Source organism: Elgaria multicarinata, chromosome 1 (assembly GCF_023053635.1).
Source record: "Elgaria multicarinata webbii isolate HBS135686 ecotype San Diego chromosome 1, rElgMul1.1.pri, whole genome shotgun sequence".
Classification (NCBI taxonomy): domain Eukaryota; kingdom Metazoa; phylum Chordata; class Lepidosauria; order Squamata; family Anguidae; genus Elgaria; species Elgaria multicarinata.
In genome coordinates, this window is record NC_086171.1 from 185,072,110 (window position 1) to 185,082,390 (window position 10,281).

A 10,281-nucleotide genomic window follows, 5' to 3' on the forward strand; every position below is an offset into this window, starting at 1 on the left:
TATAATGTTCTGGGTTTTCGGCATCTACTAAAACGTGTTTTCCAACAGGCATTCCCTCAAAGGTAATATTGTCCTTTGAACGTTATTTGCAAATGTATTTAATATAAGTAATTCGTAAATATTATTAATAATAGCAGTAATATAAATACACTCCAAGTAATCTCTGGTTAAAGAAATATGTCCTTAATGTAGCGATACAGCTAAAGTAACTAACTTCGGAGACGTTGCACACGTATATAAAATCCCAATAGGGACTTGCCGCTTGAGACATTCTCCGTTTTCCCGCCTTTGCTTTCAGAAGCGAAGAACCGCACGGAGAAATGAAACATCTCAAGGCTCGTACGCATCGGCGCGCCGACGTCTGTGCCAGGACGTGTTCTACAACCTCACGTGATCTTCAACATTTCCTTTCACTCCGTCGCGTGGTCCAAGACTAGCGTACCAGGTTCTTTGCGCATGCGCAGTGCTCCGATTCCCCCTTGCTCTTTCTCACCGTACCGCCGGCTCCCTTGTGACGTCTTTGCACGCTATTGATCGCGGTGAAGTGAGAGCGCCAAGCCCCGCCCACCAATATAAAGGCCTGAGCGGGGGCTGGGCGCCATTGTGCTGCGGAACAGGCCGCAGCCGTGAGTGTCTCAGGGCGTCCTCCCGTTAACTGTTTTCGGATCTTACGTCTTCCCTTTCCCCCCCCTTCCTCTCTCCCTTTCTAGGTCGCGGAGATGCCGCGTGTCTATATCGGCCGCTTAAGCTACTATGTGCGGGAAAAGGACATCCAGCGCTTCTTCAGCGGCTATGGCCGCTTGCTCGAGGTCGACTTAAAAAACGGGTGAGGAGGAGGAGAAGGCGGGGAGGCAGGCAGAGTTCTGCGCGCGTTACGCTGAGGCGGGAAGGCGACAGGTGAGGGCGGGGGCAGGTGAAGGCGCGAGCCGTTGATTAGCGGCCGGGCGCCGGCTGGCCTGTCAGAGCCGCCCTCATGCCGCGTGGCGTCGTGTTCAAAATGGCGGCTCAACGGGGCTGCCCCCATTGTCCCGCTGGCGGGGGAAACAAAGGGAAAGGGAGCCACGCGTGGGTTAGGGTTTCCACCCACGAGGCAAACGCGTATCTTTTTAATGTGGAGAAGCGGCGTGTCCCTGTTGACATTCGCGGCTCCTCTGCGGGAGATGCGAGTTTCACTGGAGCGACGTGCCTGCGGCGCCTTTCTCCTCAACCTGCCCCGCGTCTTTTCCTTCAGGTATGGGTTTGTGGAATTCGAGGATTCACGGGATGCGGAGGATGCCGTTTACGAGCTGAACGGCAAGGAATTGTGCGGGGAGCGGGTGATTGTGGAGCACGCCCGCGGCCCCCGCCGGGACAGGGACGGCTACAGCTACAGCAGCCGCAGTGAGTGTGGCTCCGGCGCGGCCTACCTCAGGCGCGCGGAGGAGGCGGCGGGGGGGTGGGGGCAGGCGGGCTGGAGGGAAGAGCGGTCAGGCAGGGGGGTGGGGGGGCAGGCGGGGCGAAGGCGGCATTGGCTCGGGACGCGGAGGCGGAGGGGGGCGTGAGGGGATAGGCCCCCTTGGGACGAATTTCTTAGCGGGAGTTTGGGAGGAGGCTTGATAGTTTATGAGGGGTGTTACTGGTGGGCCCCAGAAAGTTTTCTTATGGGCTTAAGCAAACCCAATGTAAATTGCACTAAAACGTGCAGCAGTCTCTGGGGCTTGAAGCATGGGAGAGAGTGGGGAGGCGTAGTTGGGGATTTTATATTAAAATCTCACTGCTCTTAATTAGAATGCATCTGACACAACTATTATCCCCCCCCCTAAAAGGAAAAAGTCGGGGGAAGAGCTGTCATGCAGTAAAGGTGATAATTAAAGCAGGTTCCTACAGAATTTTTTTTTTTAAAAAAAGCACAATACAAATTCTATTTAGAAGCAATTTCCTTCAAATTCTCAAACATGAGTATTTGCTGAGAGTTTTGTGGGAGCTGGTAGCCAACCATCACAGATGATACTGAATTGGCGATTTAAAAAACAATCCAATATGAAGATGCAATACCCATTTTTAGGGTTTTTTTCTGGAAAAGATTTGGGGTTTATCAAACTTGCTTGAATTTTATATGATACTTAAGAGCAGTAAGGTAGACAAATTTCTATTTTGATGGCTTGTTGCTGGTGGGGGTGGGTTTCTTGCAAATTTATATGTTTGTTTTAAATTTGTTGCATGTTCAATTCAAACTTTTTAACAAGTCCTTGATGTTTCAATTTAAAAGTGACCAGTGGGGCTGAGGCTGTGTCCACTGAGGCTAAGATGACTGCCTTTCCTGATTGGCCATGGCTTTTCCATACATTGTGTGACCCTTGCCCTATGACCCTTTGGCTGACCTTACCGGAAGCCATGACGACAGCAGCCTTTTGCCATTAGACGCAGGGTGATGGTGAGGATTCCAAGGGTTAGACAAAACTGGTTAAACTGAACTAGGTGACTGTTACCTTGCGTGTGTTGTGGCCAAACCACCACCAAATACCTCATACTGTGATGTAAGTACTTAGTGTAAACTAGTAAACTTTTTGTAAAATGTAGAAATGCATGTAATCAGTTAAGTTTTATATTTTACAATGTTCTGTAAAATAAAACTTAGCAAAGTAAATCTAATAAAGGAGCAGTCACTCTCTAACAGAGTTTAGGAGCACAGTCTTGTAGGATTTTAGTCTTTGATTTGCCCTTAATATATCTAATATGGCGAATTGAAAATTTTGTTGCAGGATTAGAAAGCTAAAGTCCTACTCCTGTAAATACAATTTGTAAGTTAAAGTAAACTTAAGTTTTATTTGCTTTTATATAAGTTTACTAACTTTGTATCTTTGTATAATAAAGGTGGTGGAAGATATAGCAGTCTGAGAACATCAGGAAGAGATAAATATGGACCACCTGTTCGTACGGAATACAGATTAATAGTTGAAAACCTTTCCAGTCGCTGTAGTTGGCAGGATTTGAAAGTAGGTTGACATGCAAGCCTTTTTTAAAAAAAGAAGAGTTACGACACATAAATCTTTGAATCTCACAAAGTTCGTGGAAGTCGTCTTAACTTTAAAGTGTGTTGAGTTCACTGAACCTGCTGTGTTTTGTCTTAAATATAGTACTATAGCTATACTTGTAAAGTGTGGGTAATAATATCATTTGTTCCTTAAGGATTTCATGAGGCAAGCTGGTGAGGTAACCTATGCGGATGCTCACAAAGAACGCACAAATGAAGGAGTAATTGAATTCCGTTCTTACTCTGATATGAAGCGTGCTCTGGACAAATTGGATGGTACTGAGATAAATGGGCGAAAGATCAGGCTGGTTGAAGACAAGCCACGATCAAGCCACAGACGATCTTATTCTGGCAGTAGATCAAGGTATCTTTAGAATAGGTCCTGGTGCTTTTTGATATTTTTTAATCTTATGCATAATATAAAAATAGTAGATATGGAGACATTTTACTTCCTCGTAATACTAGAACATGGATCATCCCATGAAACTGATTGGTGGGAGATTCAGGTCAGATAAAAGGAAGGACATCTTCACATAGCACATAGTTAAACTATGAAATTCACTACCACAGAATATATGATGGCTACTAGTTTGGATGCCTTTAAAAGGCAATTAGACAAATTCATGGAGTGTAAGGCTATCAATGGCTACTAGTCCTGATTTCTATATGCTACCTCCAGTATCAGAGGCAATATGCCTATGTATATTAGTTGCTGGGGAGTGTGGGCAGGAGGGTGCTATTGCACTCATTCTACTTGGAGGTTTCCAACACGCAGCTGGTTGGCCACTGTAAACAGAATGCTGGACTAGATTGTACCTTTGGTTTGATCTAGCATGGCTCTTCTTATGTTCTTAAATAAATAGAAAAAACACAATCAAAACTTAGAAATATGGGAAATGTGGGTGTTTTCTCCGGTCTCTGGATCAGAGCAGTCCTTGGCAAAGTAATAAGTTGTGATAGTTTGAAAGTAAATGAGCCAGCTGATACTTCTCATATATTGTTTTAAACTGTTTATGTAATGCTGCTTTTTAAGAGGGAAAATCGGGTGTGGTGCCCAATTATCTACTATGAGGGTACCTTGGAATACACTTTGGGGTGTTGCTTTTCCAGGTCACGTTCTAGAAGGCGTTCACGTAGTAGAAGTCGTAGGAGCAGCCACAGTAGATCCCGTAGTGCCTCAAAAAGCCGATCACGGTGAGAACTATAGTTTTACTAATAAATGTTTTACTGCCAATAGTACACTAGGTATCTCTAATACCTAGTTGACCTTTTTAGTTAGTGCTTTTGTGAGCAGAATTGCAATTAATAAAAATTCTATTTTTTTGAAAAGCTCTAAATCTAGGTCTCGAAGCAAAGATCGTTCACGTTCCAGATCTAAAAGTAGAAAGTCTAGATCAAAGAGCAAATCTAAAGTGAAATCTGAGAGAGGTTCACAATCTCGCAGCAGATCCAAAGAGAAGTCTGAGAAGTCTCGTAGCAGATCCAGGTCTGTGTCTCGATCACCCAAAGAGAATGGTAAAGGAGAAGAAAAGTCTAAATCAAGATCAAGAAGCAGATCTCGTTCAAATTCACCCCTGCAGCACCAACCTGCAAAGGCTCGTTCAGAGTCCCCACCCAAAAGAGCTGCATCACGGTCCCGGTCACGATCGCATTCAAAATCCCGCTCACGTTCAAGATCCAGTTCACAAGATTAAGACTGGAACTCTCTTCCCTTTTCATGTGATTATGGAACATTTTTATGCCAGGCCAGAAGTCTTTTTATGTTAATATCGGAAAAGCGGGCCTATTTGGTTTCAGAATGAAAAGGCCTGAAAACCAAGTACATTTTACAAAGGTTTGAAATACCTAAATTTTCTGAAAGATTGTATAGAGGTGGCAGAGAGCAGGAAAAGATCCTCCTTTTGTAGAAATTAGGGCAAATCTTTGATTTTTTTTGTAATAGTGTTGCAGCAGAAATAATCTGCTATGGCATGAAAAATTGGTTTTATATAAAAACATGAGTGCAGAATGCTTTTGGGAAAGGGTAATTCTTCCTAAACATTTCCATTATTTAAAAATTATGGGAAGTAGTTCAATGGGCTACGGCTTGCTTATAAAAGTGCATGAAAGCCTTATTGAACTGATCAGAGATGCCTGTAAAGCTGATTAAATTTCAAGCCAATATTGAGTTTGAATTGGAGCACTTCATCTGTGCTGTACAATAACTTGCCAAAAGTTAATTCTCTGCTCCTTTCTCACCATTGAGGCAGTATTGACAAGCTAATAAAAATGTCCTCTAACCTTGCATGGTGCAGTTTGCCTAAAAAGATAAAACTAACATGAAGTGTTGACTCATTTGAACAAGGTTCCAGGTGCCACATGAATTTCTGGTTCCTGAGGTCTTCAGTTCATTTTGTTGTCCCCTTACTGCTACATAAGAGGTTAAATTAAAATTGATGGCAACATGGGAACTTGGAGCTAAAGTTCTAGTCTTAATGGGTTAACTAAAACTAGACTTGCTGGTGCAATTTACGCAACTGAATTAGAATCCAATCCCAGAGTCCCTTGTATGTAACAAATCAGTTTAGCAACAATAGCAGAATATTAGCACAGACTTGTAATCTTTATACAATGTATAGTTTAACTTGTATAAAATTAAATCAGTGACTCCACTCTGCATTGTAGTGTAGCTTTATTTGGTAGATGCCGTAGAATAGACAGACCTTCACTCTGGTATGTTCCAAAAAGATGACCAGGTTTGGATGAGCTGCAGTACCTGCAGCTGCCATTTTGAATATGCAACCTCTTCTGGGGTTGTGTCATGTGAACCCAGGGAACATGTGTTATGCAAGGGTTAAACAACTCTTGCATTACCCTAAAATAGACCATGAGTTTTGTAAGGGTTGTTTATTCTTCACATAACCCACATTTGCCAGTTTCATATGACACAACAGCTTCCAAGAGGGAGGTTGCATAGTCACAACAGCACCCACACATGCCCTGCACCTGCTGTGGCCTTGCTGTAGGTTAAATAAACCCTGGTGGGCTGTCGTGTCATGCAAACAGCCCCAATTGTGGTCTACTAACATGTTGGATCACATAAGAAATTCAGTAGCTATCACTGAAATGTAAAGGCCTCTTTTTACTTAGACTAGTCATCATAAAGCTCATTTTGCTTTTTTATAAATACATTACTAGGTCCATTTCTGCAGATCTGCTTCAGTGGGATGCAAGTCGTCCTAAATATAGATAGCTCAGGCCAATATGAGTTGATCACTAGGTGCTGTTGACCTACAGGATGCTAAATGGCAGCGCTGATTACTTTTTCACTGGTAAATCCACCTCATTTGTACTGAAGTGTAGAACCTGGTATTAGTTTATATTTAAGTTTTAAAGGCTAGATCATATATACCTCAAGTGGGAACATATATACATGGGGTTAATGAAGTTGGCCTAATATCAAAACTGTTCTCTACACAACATAAAAGAACAAATGGCAGCATAGTCTAAAATGAACAAAGCTTGTGAAAATGGATAGTCCTTACAAAAAGAGGGACATCGAATGCAGTGAGTTCAATAACTACGTTTGTCATAATAAGTGAGATAAGATCTGCAAGGCTCTTGTGCCTTTAATAACTGCAATGGCTGAGTCATTTTGAGAGCATTGGTCAAGGTCCCAGACATTTTTATTTGTACCTTATTTCACTCTTCCACTCTTTTGTGCATAAGCACTCCAGTGTACAAACGTAAAGAATAAAACATCACTGAAATACCATCCTAAAACCACAAATCGTGTACAGCAATACAACATGCCATTTAGAGGCTATGCCTGAATGCCTAGTGAAGTCAAATAGTTCAAAATATAGAAGTAGTCAAAGAAGAGGCCAGATGAATCTCAACAGGTCATTCTGCAGTTGGTGCTACAACCTCAAATGAGAGGGCTGCCCTCATTCCAACCAGCCAGGAACAAGTAAGGGCTTCAGAACCCTAGTGAAGTTCCCTCAACACATTTACATGAATTAAGACAATTCCTGGAGTAGCCTGGTTTCAGAACCAAGACAGGTTTATCATGAATAGTACGACGAATGTGGGTAGAAAAAATTCTATCTTAATATAAGTACTTGGAATCACTGTCAAATTGACCAGTAGCTTCAAGATGGAGAAAAAAGCGCAACTTGGTGTGTTTTGCACGTAACAAGTAACAACAAACCATAGTTTAATCAAGAGTTTGGATGTAACGGTGAGCTCTGGTTACTCTAAAAGAAATAGATGCTTCTGATCTAGCAGCTGTACAACAGCCAGAGGAAGGGAAGGAGGAGCTAGCGATGCTGGAAAAAATTGAGATGGACTAAAATGAGTTTGGATTTCTAATAATCAACCTGTAGAATCCACTATAGAGCAGCCATCCCAGACTGCTTAAGTCTACAGTACTTTGGATTTTTTTGAACATCCCTGAAATTTATGCAAATCTATTTCTCCTGTACAAGTTTCTCCTGAGACATATGCCATGCTGAGAAATATACCCGGGGTTATCCTGTGAAGCTGATTGGTGGGAATTTCAGGACGGATAAAGTACCTTTTCATACAGCACATAGGTAAACTATGGAATTCACTACCACAAGGTGTAGTGATGGCCACTAATTTGGATGGCTTTAAAGGGGTGGATAAATTTCTGGAGGAGAAGGCTATCAATGGCTACTAGCCCTGATGGCTATGTGCTACCTGCAATAGCAGAGGCAGTAAGCCTATATACACCAGTTGCTGGGGAACATAGCAGGAGGGTGCTGTTGCACCCATGTCCTGCTTGTGGGTTCCTGGTTGACGATTACTGTGCGGGCCATGCTAGTCTAGATGGACCTTTGACCTGATCCAGTATGGATCTTAAGTTCTTACCTTACACTTTTTCAAATGCTTGCATTAAAAACCTCTTGTCTTCTAGTGAACTTCATGGTTGAGTGGTGATTTGAAAATGAGTCCCCCTACTCCTGGTCTGACACTAACCCAGCCTTCCCCAGTCTGGTCCTTCAAATTTGTTGGATTGCAATTCCCATCATTCCCAGCCACCATGGCTCTCAATTCTTGCTGAGGGCTGGCTCCTGTGCGTGCTCTCTGCTGCCAACTTTCAGAGTCAGCATGACGGCAGCATTCATGTGAAGCCCTCACCCCCAAATATATATGGGGAAAGCAAAAGACCATTTTAAAAACCCAAGTTTCCTGCAGACCTTGGGGGGGGGCACTCTGGCCTCTCTTCCATGGTCCCTTTTGGCACCCAGGATGTCTGCATGTGGGATGCCCACTTTACTAATGAGGGAAAGGTCTAAAACTATTTTTACAAATGCTTTCACATCTCTGAAGGAACAGTTGTGATTGAGTTGGCATCACATCTAGCACATGTAATTACTGCCTGCTTATAAATCAAAGAGGAAAGGATAAAAGCGTAGCAATTTGGCTTGCCATTAAGAATGGAATTCAGGAATGCGTAATAAGGATGCCCTTGAGGCTGAATTGTTACATTATTGTAAAGTTAATAAAACGGCATTCAGAATTAAAATGACAAATTGACTAATACAAAAGTCAACATTTCTGCATTACAATCCATGGTGGTAAAGACAAACAGAATTACAGCCCAGAATTAGAAATCATCTTTAAGTAGAAATCTGAAACTGGTGTGCATTTAGTGTCATCACCTTGTTTGGTTTCATGTTTAGCAAACTTGGTCTTAATTCACAAGTTGCCCTTCTAATGAGGAAATGTGTGAGTGGGGTGTCCTCTGTTCGTTTTGGAATTCTGAGAGAGGAGAGGGCCTTCCACTGGTGGTGAGAATAGCTGGTGCTGTGGTGTCGAGATAGCTGGCATATGGTTCTCCCACCCCATGCTCTCAGAAAGGGAAAGTAGCAGGAGCTGCTCCACACCAGCCCATCTTCATCCTCAGCATCTAGCTTTTCCTGATTGTGGGAGGTCAACAGCTCACAGAACAAATGAGGTACTGCTGTGTTGAATAGATTTCCACAGCTACTGAAGCAAATGGTTAGTGTGGGGCTGCAGTGGCATCTCCTAGCCATCTCTGTGCTTTGAAAACTTTGGGCCAGGCAGTGATAAGATGCAGTTGCTGTTGTGACAATGGTTGTTTAGAAGAGGGATGGAAGGGACGCTCACACCCTTAAACCCTCCATGCAGAGAAAGGCCCACACCTACACATTTCCTCACTGAAAGGGCAATGTGTCTGGGGTCCTGTTCAGAACATGCTACACCATGGTTAGGGCCGCTAACCCTTTTGCAGCGAGTGATTAGTAAGCAAAGTTAAACCATGGTTATGTAAGCCACCATGGTTAGGAAAAACACCATTCACAAGACATGATAAGCAAAAAGGGGTGGGATAAAAAACAACAACCAGTATATTGTTGCTTAAAGCGTTAACTGCCAGCAACTAAGAGTTAGCAGAGACATTTCAATATTTTAGAATTGGGGGTGGGGAGGGGGCAGCTGTACAAAAGCTGAGAAACACCAAATGGCTGAAGGAAAGGAAGTGGAGGTGAGAGAAGGGGGTGTGGCCAGGGGAAAGGGTGTGGCAATCTGGGGAACCCAGAGGGCTGGATTTAGCTTGTGGGCCTAAGGTTCCCCACACCTGTCACATATTATGTCCACATGCCATGCATTTAGTTGTTTAGTGTGGAATAGGCAGAAGCTGACTAGTTTTGGACGATACGATAATCAATGGTCGGTTAAATAACGTGTCGTCTGTTGGGACGTTTTCACACCACGGATGAGTATTCAGCCGAAATAACCAACGCTGTGTAGAGTTGATTATTTGAACAATCGTTGGTTATCACATCGTGTGTTGGGCACCATTGACACTTTTGTCACACACAGTTGGTTATTTTCGGTGACTACAAAGTCCCCTAGCAAGAGCGACCAAAACAGCAGCTGCCATTCTAGTCCAGCCAGCAGAACTCGCAATTGCTGATGGGATATCAGTGGGAGGACTAAGGATGGAGAGAAGGCAGGGATGTGTCAATCAAACACACCATTGATTAATAGTCAACTTGACGCTGGCCTTAATCCACACCATTGTTGATTATAATCATATTGTGTCGGGAGTACCCCCTTGATAATCAACTATTAACCCACTATTGACTATTGTGTTGTCCAAACACATCCAGTTCTGGTAGCGTTCTTTATTTTAAAAAACTTTTTACCACAGACCTGTACTCATTTAAGACACATTTTGATACTATTTCCTGAAATACATTGCCTTGGAGAGTCACACACACACACGATTTTCTTTTTTA

At 43.1% G+C, this 10,281-nt stretch overlaps 1 protein-coding gene across 2 annotated transcripts; it reads left to right on the forward strand.

Annotated features, from left to right (window-relative positions):
- The first annotated feature begins 576 nt into the window (after nucleotides 1-576).
- SRSF6 (serine and arginine rich splicing factor 6) lies at nucleotides 577-5,664 on the forward strand. 2 transcript variants are annotated; one of them, XM_063145386.1, is made up of 7 exons: nucleotides 577-626; nucleotides 711-826; nucleotides 1,232-1,380; nucleotides 2,854-2,975; nucleotides 3,169-3,377; nucleotides 4,124-4,207; nucleotides 4,344-5,664. In XM_063145386.1, the coding sequence occupies exons 2-7, from the start codon at nucleotides 720-722 to the stop codon at nucleotides 4,705-4,707; spliced, it is 1,035 nt and encodes a 344-aa protein (XP_063001456.1). In that variant the 5' UTR covers nucleotides 577-626; nucleotides 711-719; the 3' UTR covers nucleotides 4,708-5,664. The 2 variants fall into 2 exon arrangements, with proteins under 2 accessions (XP_063001456.1, XP_063001465.1); XM_063145395.1 differs by lacking the exon at nucleotides 577-626 and having other exon boundaries at nucleotides 633-826.
- The last annotated feature ends 4,617 nt before the right edge of the window (nucleotides 5,665-10,281 follow it).